Source organism: Pseudophryne corroboree, chromosome 9 (genome assembly GCF_028390025.1).
Source record: "Pseudophryne corroboree isolate aPseCor3 chromosome 9, aPseCor3.hap2, whole genome shotgun sequence".
NCBI classification, from domain to species: Eukaryota; Metazoa; Chordata; class Amphibia; order Anura; family Myobatrachidae; genus Pseudophryne; species Pseudophryne corroboree.
In genome coordinates this window covers 72,014,013-72,029,213 of record NC_086452.1, presented here as the reverse complement: position 1 = coordinate 72,029,213, position 15,201 = coordinate 72,014,013, and the positions used below count along the sequence as shown (strand labels likewise).

Below are 15,201 nucleotides of genomic sequence, written 5' to 3'. Positions count from 1 at the left end.
AGTAGTGTCCCTTATATACAATGCCCACTGTAGTGCCCCTTATACACAATTCCCACAGTAGTGCCCCTTACAGATAATGCCCTCAAAAGTAGTGCCTCTTACACATAATGACCATAGTAGTGCCGCTTATACACATAATGCCCACAGTAGTGAACCTAATACACATCTCTGCCTCTGTCATCCAGCAGCTCACCACCTATGTCTCTCCAGCAGCCCCATGCCCTGTATCCCTTCATCAGCTTCCCTACCTCTCCTGTCCCTCAAGCCACCTCTCATCTTGTCTTCAAGATGCACGGAGCCTGCTCCTCCTCATGGCTCCTCTTCACTTCAGCAGTGGTGACAGCATAGCAACACATACACCATGGAAAAGGAAACCACTGGGACCTGAAGAGGGGATGAATGCTGTCCAACAAACACAGAGTTTGTGAATACCAGAAGGGATGGGTTGTAAATGGAGGAGGACTGTGTAGCCACCAGGACCTGAGGAAGGGGGAGGTGGCTGTAGCTCATCAGTAACACTAGCGCTGCCTGCAACGTCTGTTGATGTAGGTTATGGGGCAGGTTTTTCTGTTGGAATTACTGTGCAGGGCAATGGAGGTGGTGGAACTAGTTCCCCCTACCATAAGAGGTGGTGGAACTCAGTTCCACCTCGTTCCCCCTCACTTTAACCCCTGCTGAAATCTAAATTGCAGTGTAAAAATAAAGCTGTTAACATTTGGGGGCTACAAGCAAAAGCAGCCAGTATTTACCCTGCACAGAACCAATATACAGTAAATGTATGTTCTCCCCCTGCATAGCAACATGGTTTGTTCCAGACACAAAGTTTCTTGCTTTTTTTGCTTTACTTTCAAACATGAATCAGGTCCTATGTTCCATGGCTTAGAACTTGCAGTTAAACATCTGGGGCCTAATTCTGAGTCGGACGCAGAATAATGAGATTTACATGATAAATAATATTTGTGCATTACAGCGGATATATACTGTAGCTCAGAAATTCTCTAACTGGTCAGCGTTCCGGTGGAGTTTCATCTTCTCCTTGGCTAGAGCAATGGAATAATAATGTTGGAACTTAATCATGAGAATGGGGATGGGTACAATAATGGTGAGCACACCACACATAGCAGTCAGACTGGACACAATCCGTCCAGAAGTGGTCAGGGGATATATATCACCATACCCCACAGTGGTTAAGGTGATGAGGGCCCACTAGCAGCAGTTGTATATATGGCCAAATGGATGGTCGGGTTCTACAGTGAACATCTCCGCATGAAATGCCAAATTAGCGAAGAAAAGGGTCTCCAAAGCCAAGATGATGAGGAGAATGAATATCTCCCGTGAGATTGCCCAGAGGGTCCCAGAAAGGACCTTCAGAACGAGGCTGCCTTCCATGAGCAAAAGGAATCGGAGTAGCTTAATGACATATACAGAGCGTAAAAAGCCCAAGATAATCCACAGGATTTCCATACCCTCCTCCTGACCTTTCGTCATCAGCTGAATAAACACTGGGAATAGCGAGATGAAATCTGCCCAGTTCAACGGACTCTTCAGAAACTCCTTTTTGTCCGGACAGAAGAAGAGACGTGTGCAAAACTCAGATACGAACCACAAAACGCAGACGAACTCCAGATAGAACAAGTATAACACTTTCCCAGAGTCCAGTTCTTGTAGGAAAGAATGATAAGTGTCAAGGTCGGTGTGATTAAACACGTAGATAAAATGATACTTGGTCTCCTCAAAGAAGAACACTATTGCTCCAATGATAAATAGCATGGAGATGGCAGTGACGCACTGGAATGAGAGGAGGAACATGTGTCAGTGCTCATATACAAGCCTTAACTTTCCAATGACAGAGAAGGTCAGAGCAATCTATTACATTGCTTTGTTGTTCCATTTAGATTCATATGTATTATGCTATTTACTTACTTTGTTTTTGTACTTTTGTTTTCTTCCTAGGCTACCTCCATATTGTTGTCATTATTATTATTATTATTATTATTATGATAACTTTATTAGTGATAAGGCGCCACAAGGTGTCTGCAGCGCCCAACAGTGATAAGAGAAATGACATGGAAGCTACATAAATACATTGGATAACCAGAAACACAGTAATAAAACCAAAAAAGTTAATTGGGAATGAAGGGTAGACTCACCAAGTATGGGACTCCAATTAGGTCGACACCCATTAGGTCGACAGCCATTGGTCGACAGTGGGTAGGTTGACACTAGAAATAGGTCAACACAGTCATTAGATCGACATGAACAAGGTCGACACGAAAAAAGGTCTACATGAGTTTTTAATGGGTTTTTTTGTGTAGTGTTCTCCGTCAAACGACCGGGAACCCCAATTAGTGCACCGCATCCCCTTGCATGGATCGCTTCTCGTTTCCAGTCGTAGTCCACGTGGTCGTAAAGTATGAAAAAGCCCCCCCCCCCCCGCCCCTGCTAAATAGAAATTAGATGTTTTTTTTACCCTCTGTCTCATACTCACTGTCTCTACCCCATCTGTGTCACCCCGGTCTGTCTGCCCCTCCCCTTTAGAATGTAAGCTCTCATGAGCAAGACCCTCTTCCCTCATGTGCTTATCCTTCTCTTACTTAAACTATCTTCTATTCCATACTCCATTTGATAACACCAAATCCCTCAGTTTTCTGCTTTCCTGATACTTATTTCAGTATCGTCTGCTGATGTAGCTATGGTTATATACCCTGTTCTACTTGTTTTATGCCCCGTACTTTTCCTATATTGTCTTAAACTATAAGTCACTGTTTTCTTGTTTTGCTTATTTGTTTATGTACTTTGTAATCGGGCGCTGCGGATCCCTTGTGGCGCCATATAAATAAATAATAATAATAACTTTTATCATTACAGTATTTTAAAGTTGGAATTGCAGCACTAGGTGGCGCACTTCCTGAAGACTGCTGTTCTGGGAGTATGACCAGGATGTCACTTACAGACACAGGCCCTCATTCCGAGTTGATCGCTCGCTAGCTAGTTTTAGCAGCCATGCAAACGCTCTGCCGCCGCCCACTGGGGAGTGTATTTTAGCTTAGCAGAAGTGCAAACGCTTGTGCAGCCGAGCTCTGCAAAAACAGTTTGTGCAGTTTCTGAGTAGCTCTGAACCTACTCAGCGCTTGCGATCACTTCAGCCTATTTGTGTCCAGATTTTACGTCATACACCCGCCCAGCGAATGCCCAGCCACGCCTGCATTTTTGCAAACACTCCCTAAAAACTGTCAGTTGACACCCTGAAACGCCCCCTTTCTGTCAATCTTCCTGCTGCCGTCAGTGCGACTGAAAACTTCACTAGAACCTGTGCACAACTACAATGGGCTTTGTACCCGTACGTCACGCGTGCGCATTGCGGTGCATGCGCATGCGCAGTAATGACGATTTTTAGCCAGATCGCTGCGCTGCGAACAGCGGCAGCTAACGATCAACTGGGAATGTCCCCCATAGCCCAGTGCATGTAGTTCAAGTTACCAATATCAGATATTACAAAAATGAAGTTTAATGTAAAATAAAAAAAATATGATAAATAATAAAAATCATTAATTAATGGTGAAATATACTCATGACCGATTTCCTAAAAATACTTATTCTATGACAAATAAGTTCTGATAATTATTACGATACCTATATTACTTATTTTTTTACGATTGCTTTGTTGTTGAACAAACAATATCTATCTCTTGCACCTTGGGAAAGTGTAGAAGTGTAATTGCCAGAATAAACCGTGTAAGGGGGAGGGATTGGGCAGAACTAGAGATGAGCGCCTGAAATTTTTCGGGTTTTGTGTTTTGGTTTTGGGTTCGGTTCCGCGGCCGTGTTTTGGGTTCGAACGCGTTTTGGCAAAACCTCACCGAATTTTTTTTGTCGGATTCGGGTGTGTTTTGGATTCGGGTGTTTTTTTCAAAAAACACTAAAAAACAGCTTAAATCATAGAATTTGGGGGTCATTTTGATCCCAAAGTATTATTAACCTCAAAAACCATAATTTACACTCATTTTCAGTCTATTCTGAATACCTCACACCTCACAATATAATTTTTAGTCCTAAAATTTGCACCGAGGTCGCTGTGTGAGTAAGATAAGCGACCCTAGTGGCCGACACAAACACCGGGCCCATCTAGGAGTGGCACTGCAGTGTCACGCAGGATGTCCCTTCCAAAAAACCCTCCCCAAACAGCACATGACGCAAAGAAAAAAAGAGGCGCAATGAGGTAGCTGTGTGAGTAAGATTAGCGACCCTAGTGGCCGACACAAACACCGGGCCCATCTAGGAGTGGCACTGCAGTGTCACGCAGGATGGCCCTTCCAAAAAACCCTCCCCAAACAGCACATGACGCAAAGAAAAAAAGAGGCGCAATGAGGTAGCTGACTGTGTGAGTAAGATTAGCGACCCTAGTGGCCGACACAAACACCGGGCACATCTAGGAGTGGCACTGCAGTGTCACGCAGGATGTCCCTTCCAAAAAACCCTCCCCAAACAGCACATGACGCAAAGAAAAAAAGAGGCGCAATGAGGTAGCTGTGTGAGTAAGATTAGCGACCCTAGTGGCCGACACAAACACCGGGCCCATCTAGGAGTGGCACTGCAGTGTCACGCAGGGTGTCCCTTCCAAAAAACCCACCCCAATCAGCACATGATGCAAAGAAAAAGAAAAGAAAAAAGAGGTGCAAGATGGAATTATCCTTGGGCCCTCCCACCCACCCTTATGTTGTATAAACAAAACAGGACATGCACACTTTAACCAACCCATCATTTCAGTGACAGGGTCTGCCACACGACTGTGACTGATATGACGGGTTGGTTTGGACCCCCCCCAAAAAAGAAGCAATTAATCTCTCCTTGCACAAACTGGCTCTACAGAGGCAAGATGTCCACCTCATCTTCACCCTCCGATATATCACCGTGTACATCCCCCTCCTCACAGATTATCAATTCGTCCCCACTGGAATCCACCATCACAGCTCCCTGTGTACTTTGTGGAGGCAATTGCTGCTGGTCAATGTCTCCGCGGAGGAATTGATTATAATTCATTTTAATGAACATCATCTTCTCCACATTTTCTGGATGTAACCTCGTACGCCGATTGCTGACAAGGTGAGCGGCGGCACTAAACACTCTTTCGGAGTACACACTTGTGGGAGGGCAACTTAGGTAGAATAAAGCCAGTTTGTGCAAGGGCCTCCAAATTGCCTCTTTTTCCTGCCAGTATAAGTACGGACTGTGTGACGTGCCTACTTGGATGCGGTCACTCATATAATCCTCCAATCATATAATCCTATCAATGTTGAGAGAATCATATGCAGTGACAGTAGACGACATGTCCGTAATCGTTGTCAGGTCCTTCAGTCCGGACCAGATGTCAGCATCAGCAGTCGCTCCAGACTGCCCTGCATCACCGCCAGCGGGTGGGCTCGGAATTCTGAGCCTTTTCCTCGCACCCCCAGTTGCGGGAGAATGTGAAGGAGGAGATGTTGACAGGTCGCGTTCCGCTTGACTTGACAATTTTGTCACCAGCAGGTCTTTCAACCCCAGCAGACCTGTGTCTGCCGGAAAGAGAGATCCAAGGTAGGCTTTAAATCTAGGATCGAGCACGGTGGCCAAAATGTAGTGCTCTGATTTCAACAGATTGACCACCCGTGAATCCTTGTTAAGCGAATTAAGGGCTGCATCCACAAGTCCCACATGCCTAGCGGAATCGCTCCGTGTTAGCTCCTCCTTCAATGCCTCCAGCTTCTTCTGCAAAAGCCTGATGAGGGGAATGACCTGACTCAGGCTGGCAGTGTCTGAACTGACTTCACGTGTGGCAAGTTCAAAGGGCATCAGAACCTTGCACAACGTTGAAATCATTCTCCACTGCACTTGAGACAGGTGCATTCCACCTACTATATCGTGCTCAATTGTATAGGCTTGAATGGCCTTTTGCTGCTCCTCCAACCTCTGAAGCATATAGAGGGTTGAATTCCACCTCGTTACCACTTCTTGCTTCAGATGATGGCAGGGCAGGTTCAGTAGTTTTTGGTGGTGCTCCAGTTTTCTGTACGTGGTGCCTGTACGCCGAAAGTGTCCCGCAATTCTTCTGGCCACCGACAGCATCTCTTGCACGGCCCTGTCGTTTTTTAAAAAATTCTGCACCACCAAATTCAAGGTATGTGCAAAACATGGGACGTGCTGGAATTGGCCCAGATTTAATGCACACACAATATTGCTGGCGTTGTCCGATGCCACAAATCCACAGGAGAGTCCAATTGGGGTAAGCCATTCCGCGATGATCTTCCTCAGTTGCCGTAAGAGGTTTTCAGCTGTGTGCGTATTCTGGAAAGCGGTGATACAAAGCGTAGCCTGCCTAGGAAAGAGTTGGCGTTTGCGAGATGCTGCTACTGGTGCCGCCGCTGCTGTTCTTGCGGCGGGAGTCCATACATCTACCCAGTGGGCTGTCACAGTCATATAGTCCTGACCCTGCCCTGCTCCACTTGTCCACATGTCCGTGGTTAAGTGGACATTGGGTACAGCTGCATTTTTTAGGACACTGGTGACTCTTTTTCTGAGGTCTGTGTACATTTTCGGTATCGCCTGCCTAGAGAAATGGAACCTAGATGGTATTTGGTACCGGGGACACAGTACCTCCAACAAGTCTCTAGTTGGCTCTGCAGTAATGATGGATACCGGAACCACGTTTCTCACCACCCAGGATGCCAAGGCCTCAGTTATCCGCTTTGCAGTAGGATGACTGCTGTGATATTTCATCTTCCTCGCAAAGGACTGTTGAACAGTCAATTGCTTACTGGAAGTAGTACAAGTGGGCTTACGACTTCCCCTCTGGGATGACCATCGACTCCCAGCGGCAACAACAGCAGCGCCAGCAGCAGTAGGCGTTACACGCAAGGATGCATCGGAGGAATCCCAGGCAGGAGAGGACTCGTCAGACTTGCCAGTGACATGGCCTGCAGGACCATTGGCATTCCTGGGGAAGGAGGAAATTGACACTGAGGGAGTTGGTGGGGTGGTTTGCGTGAGCTTGGTTACAAGAGGAAGGGATTTACTGGTCAGTGGACTGCTTCCGCTGTCACCCAAAGTTTTTGAACTTGTCACTGACTTATTATGAATGCGCTGCAGGTGACGTATAAGGGAGGATGTTCCGAGGTGGTTAACGTCCTTACCCCTACTTATTACAGCTTGACAAAGGGAACACACGGCTTGACACCTGTTGTCCGCATTTGTGGTGAAATACCTCCACACCGAAGAGCTGATTTTTTTGGTATTTTCACCTGGCATGTCAACGGCCATATTCCTCCCACGGACAACAGGTGTCTCCCCGGGTGCCTGACTTAAACAAACCACCTCACCATCAGAATCCTCCTGGTCAATTTCCTCCCCAGCGCCAGCAACACCCATATCCTCCTCATCCTGGTGTACTTCAACACTGACATCTTCAATCTGACTATCAGGAACTGGACTGCGGGTGCTCCTTCCAGCACTTGCAGGGGGCATGCAAATAGTGGAAGGCGCATGCTCTTCACGTCCAGTGTTGGGAAGGTCAGGCATCGCAAACGACACAATTGGACTCTCCTTGTGGATTTGGGATTTCAAAGAACGCACAGTTCTTTGCGGTGCTTTTGCCAGCTTGAGTCTTTTCAGTTTTCTAGCGAGAGGCTGAGTGCTTCCATCCTCATGTGAAGCTGAACCACTAGCCATGAACATAGGCCAGGGCCTCAGCCGTTCCTTGCCACTCCGTGTGGTAAATGGCATATTGGCAAGTTTACGCTTCTCCTCCGACAATTTTATTTTAGGTTTTGGAGTCCTTTTTTTTCTGATATTTGGTGTTTTGGATTTGACATGCTCTGTACTATGACATTGGGCATCGGCCTTGGCAGACGACGTTGCTGGCATTTCATCGTCTCGGCCATGACTAGTGGCAGCAGCTTCAGCACGAGGTGGAAGTGGATCTTGATCTTTCCCTAATTTTGGAACCTCAACTTTTTTGTTCTCCATATTTTATAGGCAGAACTAAAAGGCACCTCAGGTAAACAATGGAGATGGATGGATTGGATACTAGTATACAATTATGGACGGACTGCCACGGTTAGGTGGTATAAAAAAACCACGGTTAGGTGGTATATATTATAATAATAATACAATTATGGATGGACGGACTGCCTGCCGACTGCCGACACAGAGGTAGCCACAGCCGTGAACTACCGCACTGTACACTGGTTGATAAAGAGATAGTAGTATACTCGTAACAATTAGGATGACACTATGACGGTATAAAGAATGAAAAAAAAACCACGGTTAGGTGGTAGGTATATAATAATAAATAATACAATTCTGGTCGGACGGACTGCCTGCCGTGTGCCGACACAGAGGTAGCCACAGCCGTGAACTACCGCACTGTACACTGGTTGATAAAGAGATAGTAGTATACTCGTAACAATTAGGATGACACTATGACGGTATAAAGAATGAAAAAAAAAACCACGGTTAGGTGGTAGGTATATAATAATAAATAATACAATTCTGGTCGGACGGACTGCCTGCCGTGTGCCGACACAGAGGTAGCCACAGCCGTGAACTACCGCACTGTACACTGGTTGATAAAGAGATAGTAGTATACTCGTAACAATTAGGATGACACTATGACGGTATAAAGAATGAAAAAAAAACCACGGTTAGGTGGTAGGTATATAATAATAAATAATACAATTCTGGTCGGACGGACTGCCTGCCGTGTGCCGACACAGAGGTAGCCACAGCCGTGAACTACCGCACTGTACACTGGTTGATAAAGAGATAGTAGTATACTCGTAACAATTAGGATGACACTATGACGGTATAAAGAATGGAAAAAAAACCACGGTTAGGTGGTAGGTATATAATAATAAATAATACAATTCTGGTCGGACGGACTGCCTGCCGTGTGCCGACACAGAGGTAGCCACAGCCGTGAACTACCGCACTGTACACTGGTTGATAAAGAGATAGTAGTATACTCGTAACAATTAGGATGACACTATGACGGTATAAAGAATGAAAAAAAAACCACGGTTAGGTGGTAGGTATATAATAATAAATAATACAATTCTGGTCGGACGGACTGCCTGCCGTGTGCCGACACAGAGGTAGCCACAGCCGTGAACTACCGCACTGTACACTGGTTGATAAAGAGATAGTAGTATACTCGTAACAATTAGGATGACACTATGACGGTATAAAGAATGAAAAAAAAAACCACGGTTAGGTGGTAGGTATATAATAATAAATAATACAATTCTGGTCGGACGGACTGCCTGCCGTGTGCCGACACAGAGGTAGCCACAGCCGTGAACTACCGCACTGTACACTGGTTGATAAAGAGATAGTAGTATACTCGTAACAATTAGGATGACACTATGACGGTATAAAGAATGAAAAAAAAAACCACGGTTAGGTGGTAGGTATATAATAATAAATAATACAATTCTGGTCGGACGGACTGCCTGCCGTGTGCCGACACAGAGGTAGCCACAGCCGTGAACTACCGCACTGTACACTGGTTGATAAAGAGATAGTAGTATACTCGTAACAATTAGGATGACACTATGACGGTATAAAGAATGAAAAAAAAACCACGGTTAGGTGGTAGGTATATAATAATAAATAATACAATTCTGGTCGGACGGACTGCCTGCCGTGTGCCGACACAGAGGTAGCCACAGCCGTGAACTACCGCACTGTACACTGGTTGATAAAGAGATAGTAGTATACTCGTAACAATTAGGATGACACTATGACGGTATAAAGAATGAAAAAAAAACCACGGTTAGGTGGTAGGTATATAATAATAAATAATACAATTCTGGTCGGACGGACTGCCTGCCGTGTGCCGACACAGAGGTAGCCACAGCCGTGAACTACCGCACTGTACTGTGTCTGCTGCTAATATAGACTGGTTGATATTTAAAGAGATATTAGTAGTATACAACAATACTATACTGGTGGTCAGGCACTGGTCACCACTCCTGCAGCAAAAGTGTGCACTGTTAATTAATATAATTGTACTCCTGGCTCCTGCTAACAACCTGCAGTGCTCCCCAGTCTCCCCCACAATTAATTATAAGCTTTTAATTTATACATTGATGACTGTGCAGCACACTGGGCTGAGCTGAGTGCACACAGACTGAGTCACACTGTGTGACTGACTGTGCTGTGTATCGTTTTTTTTTTCAGGCAGAGAACGGATATAGCAGAGAGAAGTGAACGGATATATTATATTAAATAAAAGTTAACTAGCAACTGCACTGGTCACTGACTGTGGTAAACTAACTCTGTCTGCGACTCTGCACAATCTCTCTCTCTCTATCTAATCTATCTCTATTCTAATGGAGAGGACGCCAGACACGTCCTCTCCCTATCAATCTCAATGCACGAGTGAAAATGGCGGCGACGCGCGGCTCCTTATATAGAATCCGAGTCTCGCGATAGAATCCGAGCCTCGCGAGAATCCGACAGCGTCATGATGACGTTCGGGCGCGCTCGGGTTAACCGAGCAAGGCGGGAAGATCCGAGTCGCTCGGACCCGTGAAAAAAAACATGAAGTTCGGGCGGGTTCGGATTCCGAGGAACCGAACCCGCTCATCTCTAGGCAGAACACGTGCCAATAGCAGAATACATAGACAAACTGGGGCTGATTCGATTGCAAGTGGATAACTGCAAACTGCGCATACGCATGCGGTGTAGAAAGAAATCACTGACTGTGCAAACGCCGCGCTGTGTATAAGCACACGTATGGAGACTGAAAGAGCGGACAGAATTATCCATCCGTTGACAGATCGCTCTTTCCTTGAAGTGGGCGCTTCTAGGTGGAGAAGAGTACAAGTCCAAAACTAAAGATGGTGGCTGCGTCCGGAGGGCGGTGCGGACTCACGCATGTAGACGCATAGATACTAGCCATACGCGGACAGATACTAGCATTAGCATAAGGGAGCCAGCAGGCTGCTGGGCTCAGAATCAGCCCCACTATAATAATAAATATAATAGATATTTTTGGTACGATTCTGAACTGTATGTAATGTGGACGAATCTCTGGCTGCCCGTTGTGAATGGAAGACGAATAATTGGAAACGGTATGCTAATGTGACTAATTGCGCTGCCCATTAACATCATCCCATGCTAAGTGCAGGATTCCCCATCTGAGTTTGGTGACCAGAATGCATACACATGACTCAGAGCAGTGTGTAGTTCCGGTGGCCGCAGATAAATGACTGAGGTGTGCCTGGCTCCGTATGATGCAAACATATGCCTAGGGTGGCCAATCCCGGGATCAGCGGGATCCTGGTATTTAGCCCTAAAATTGGCTTGGATAAGTCTTGGATTCAGTGGCGGATCCAGGGGGGGGCACTCGGGCCCGTGCCCCCCCTGTCATTTGTGGCTTCTCCCCCCCCGCCCCCCCCCCCCCGCGGCGTCGGCGCCGCACAGGGAGATGACGGGCGCCCGCTGAGATTGTGTTACCAGCGGGCGCCCGTCTCCCTGCACAGCGGTAGCCGGAGGCAGGAGCTCAGTACTGAGCTCCGGCTTCCGGCGCTGTCACTGCGCCGTGCGCTATGGGAGAGACGTCAGTCATGACGTCTCTCTCATAGTACTGAGGAGTGGACGCCAGCCAGGAGGAGGACTGCAGCGGCGCGGGAACGGGGCTCGGTAAGTATGTTTTTTTCTTCCTTAATGCAGCGGGGGCATCTCCTGGGGGAAACTACAGGGGGACATTAATACTGGGGGGGGGACCAACAAGGGGCATTACTACTGGGGGGGGCATCAACAAGGGGCATTACTACTGAGGGGGGGCATTACTACTGGGGGCATTATAACTGGGGGCATCACTACTGGGGGGGCAGCTACTGGGGGCATTATTACTGGGGGGGGCAGCTACTGGGGGCATTATTACTGGGGGGCACCTACAGGGGGCATTACTACTTGGGGGCTAAACTACAGGGGCATTATTACTTGGGGGCTAAACTACAGGGGCATTACTACTTGGGGGCTAAACTACAGGGGGAGCCAAACTACTGGGGGCATAACTACAGGGGCCAAACTATTGGGGGCATTACTACTGGAGGCTAAACTATAAGGGGGGCATAACTACAGGGGCTAAACTGCAATGGGGCAAACTACAGGGGGGCATTACTACTGGTGGCTAAACTATAAGGGGGGCATAACTACAGGGGCTAAACTACAATGGGACAAACTATAGGGGGGCATTACTACTGGTGGCTAAACTACTGGTGTCATAACTGCAGGGGCATTACCACTGGGGGCATAATGACTGGGGGCATTACTACAGGCAACATTACTACTGGGGGCAATACGGGCATTGCATAAGGGACACCACTACTATGGGGTCTATATAAGGGGCACTACCAGTACAGTGGACATTGCATAATGAGGGCTACAACTGTGGGCATTGTATAAGAAGCGCCACCTCACATGCACCGAAGCCGCACGAAAATGTACTTGCCCCTTCCATGGTGCCCCCCCTATCATTTTCTTCTGGATCCGCCCCTGCTTGGATTCAATCACGGGATTGGAGCTTCCAATCCTGGGGATTTCGGGATCAGAAAGCCCCCTTGTTTTTTCAATGCTAGGCAGCGTTGAACATCCTCAGGAGGCTCAGACGCTGCCCAGCTCCCTCCTGCTGGCTCCCCCTACTCCGGCTGTGTGTACCGCGCAGCGTGATGTGAAGCCTGCACTGCCCAGATCGCACCTTGCCGCCCACCGCCTGCAGCAAGTGAACCTGGCCGCACTCCCAGAGGATGAGGAGTAGCTCTGTAGGCTGGGCGGGTCCAGGAAAAGGGGGTGGACACTGAAGATTTTAATTTTTAAATCTTCAACCCAATCACAGGTATCCCGGGAATCCTGGTATCGGTTATTTTTCAATCCAGATACCAGGAATTGAAAAAAGACCTGGGATTTGCCTCTTTACATACACCAACATGTGTGTGCAGACCACGTCTCCCACGTGCAGTATGCAAAAAAGTCACTAGATGTGACCGCATTCAAAGTTGTGCAGTCACTCAGGTCCAATATTGTAACACAATCTCTAGACCTATTTCTGTTTCTGAATAATTCTATGGGGTACATTTACTATAGCTTCTAAAAATGAAAGTTGCCAATAGCGACCAATCATGTTTTGTCTATCACTTTCTAGGATGCAGTAGAGAACTGAGAGCTAGAATCTGATTGGTTAATAAGGCATCACCACCACATCTCATTTTTACAATGGAACTATCAATCTCTGTGATGGTTCCAGTTTTTTCCGTGTGTTAGCCGACACAGACACAAGCAGAATACTATAGAAAGACATGTACCATGGAAGGCAGAGAAGAGAAGGGCTTCTCAAAGAGGGACCATACTTTGGGCTGCCACCGCGCTCTCCAGCTGTAATCTACCCTGCCCGTATCGCTGAGAAGCTGCTGCTGTTCACTCTGTGTAGTCTCATCCCAGGAGATAAAGTCTTCCAGATCCCTGGACTTACTGTTTATCTTCAGCCAGCAGCAATGGGACAGATGGGCCCTGCTGACCTCCCAGAACCTCAGTTCCTCCATCAGCACTGACTTGCACATGTTATCTGAGCAGTGGAGATGCTTTGTCCTGTAGTAATCCAGTATGTACGCAAACACTTTGGGATTCCGATCGAAAAATAGCTCATAGCGCTGAGGGTTACAGTCATCTGCGCTACTCAGAACTGTCTCGGAAAGGTTGGCTAGCTTGGTACCAGGGAGAGACTGCAATGTGCTGGCATAGGTCTCAAACCTGACGCCACCAACATTGATGACCACACGTCTGGAGGAAGATTCCATACCTGGAAATAACACTGCCAACCAATGTGCCTGAAATGAAAATATACATATATACATTACTCTTCAGTATACTGTACATATAAAGATAAACAAACAATACACTCAGTGCAACAAAATTCCGTAATCACTCCCAGCAGGGTGTCCTTGATACCGGAGGTCATTCTGTTTTCCCACTTTCTCGAACACAAAAAGGAGTCTATTCATTAATAAATGTGATGGTCCAATGCAAATTATGGGTGGGATGTAATGAAGACCGAGTTCTATCTATCTCTACTATTTTTTTCAAAGCCACCCTCTGCTTTAAAAGGGGGTGGTCAAGCGGGGTTGCGGGGGGGGCCCAGAGGTTTCGGACCTCAAGATTTCTGTTGCCGGCCCTGACCCTAACCCAGACCCTGTGGTCCATGCTGTATTGGTGTCATTACGTATGCTGCTTCCCTGTCTGTGCCTGACACCACCACCGAAGAGTCGGGCAGCCCAGCAGGAAAACCGCCCACCGGGCTCACTGACAGTATGAGTCAAAGGCTCCACACAGAAGCCTCCCACAGCCCCACCGCTGTCCAACTCCGCCCCCTACAGACAAGAGACACCCTGGCTGTGGTGAGCCCCTTTACATACAGTAAATACTAAATATATATATATATATATATATATATGAGTAAATTCAGCCCGGCACTCCTGCTAGTGAAAATAATGGTTGCCCAGGTGCCCTCAGTATATAGTTGAAATACGAAAAAAATAATCCGCGGCACTCAGGGTCTTACGAAAAATCAATGCTTGTATTCAAAACATCAATGAAATAAACATCAACGTTTCGGGGATTTTAACCCCTTTGCCATCACACATCTTGACAAAGGGGTTAAAATCCCCGAAACGTTGATGTTTATTTCATTGATGTTTTGAATACAAGCATTGAATTTTCGTAAGACCCTGAGTGCCGCGGATTATTTTTTTCATATATATATATTAGAGATGTGCACTTGAAATTTTTCGGGTTTTGTGTTTTGGTTTTGGGTTCGGTTCCGCGGCCGTGTTTTGGGTTCGACCGCGTTTTGGCAAAACCTCACCGAATTTTTTTTGTCGGATTCGGGTGTGTTTTGGATTCGGGTGTTTTTTTCAAAAAACACTAAAAAACAGCTTAAATCATAGAATTTGGGGGTCATTTTGATCCCAAAGTATTATTAACCTCAAAAACCATAATTTCCACTCATTTTCAGTCTATTCTGAACACCTCACACCTCACAATATTATTTTTAGTCCTAAAATTTGCACCGAGGTCGCTGGATGACTAAGCTAAGCGACCCTAGTGGCCGACACAAACACCTGGCCCATCTAGGAGTGGCACTGCAGTGTCACGCAGGATGGCCCT

The 15,201-nt window shown here is 46.8% G+C and overlaps 1 protein-coding gene across 1 annotated transcript; it reads right to left on the bottom strand.

The window, feature by feature from the left end:
- Positions 1-1,206: 1,206 nt before the first annotated feature.
- LOC134958731 (potassium voltage-gated channel subfamily C member 1-like) lies at positions 1,207-13,835 on the bottom strand. Its single transcript, XM_063941481.1, has 2 exons — positions 13,344-13,835; positions 1,207-1,788 (listed from the first exon to the last, which is right to left on the bottom strand). The coding sequence occupies exons 1-2, from the start codon at positions 13,833-13,835 to the stop codon at positions 1,207-1,209; spliced, it is 1,074 nt and encodes a 357-aa protein (XP_063797551.1).
- Positions 13,836-15,201: the final 1,366 nt, after the last annotated feature.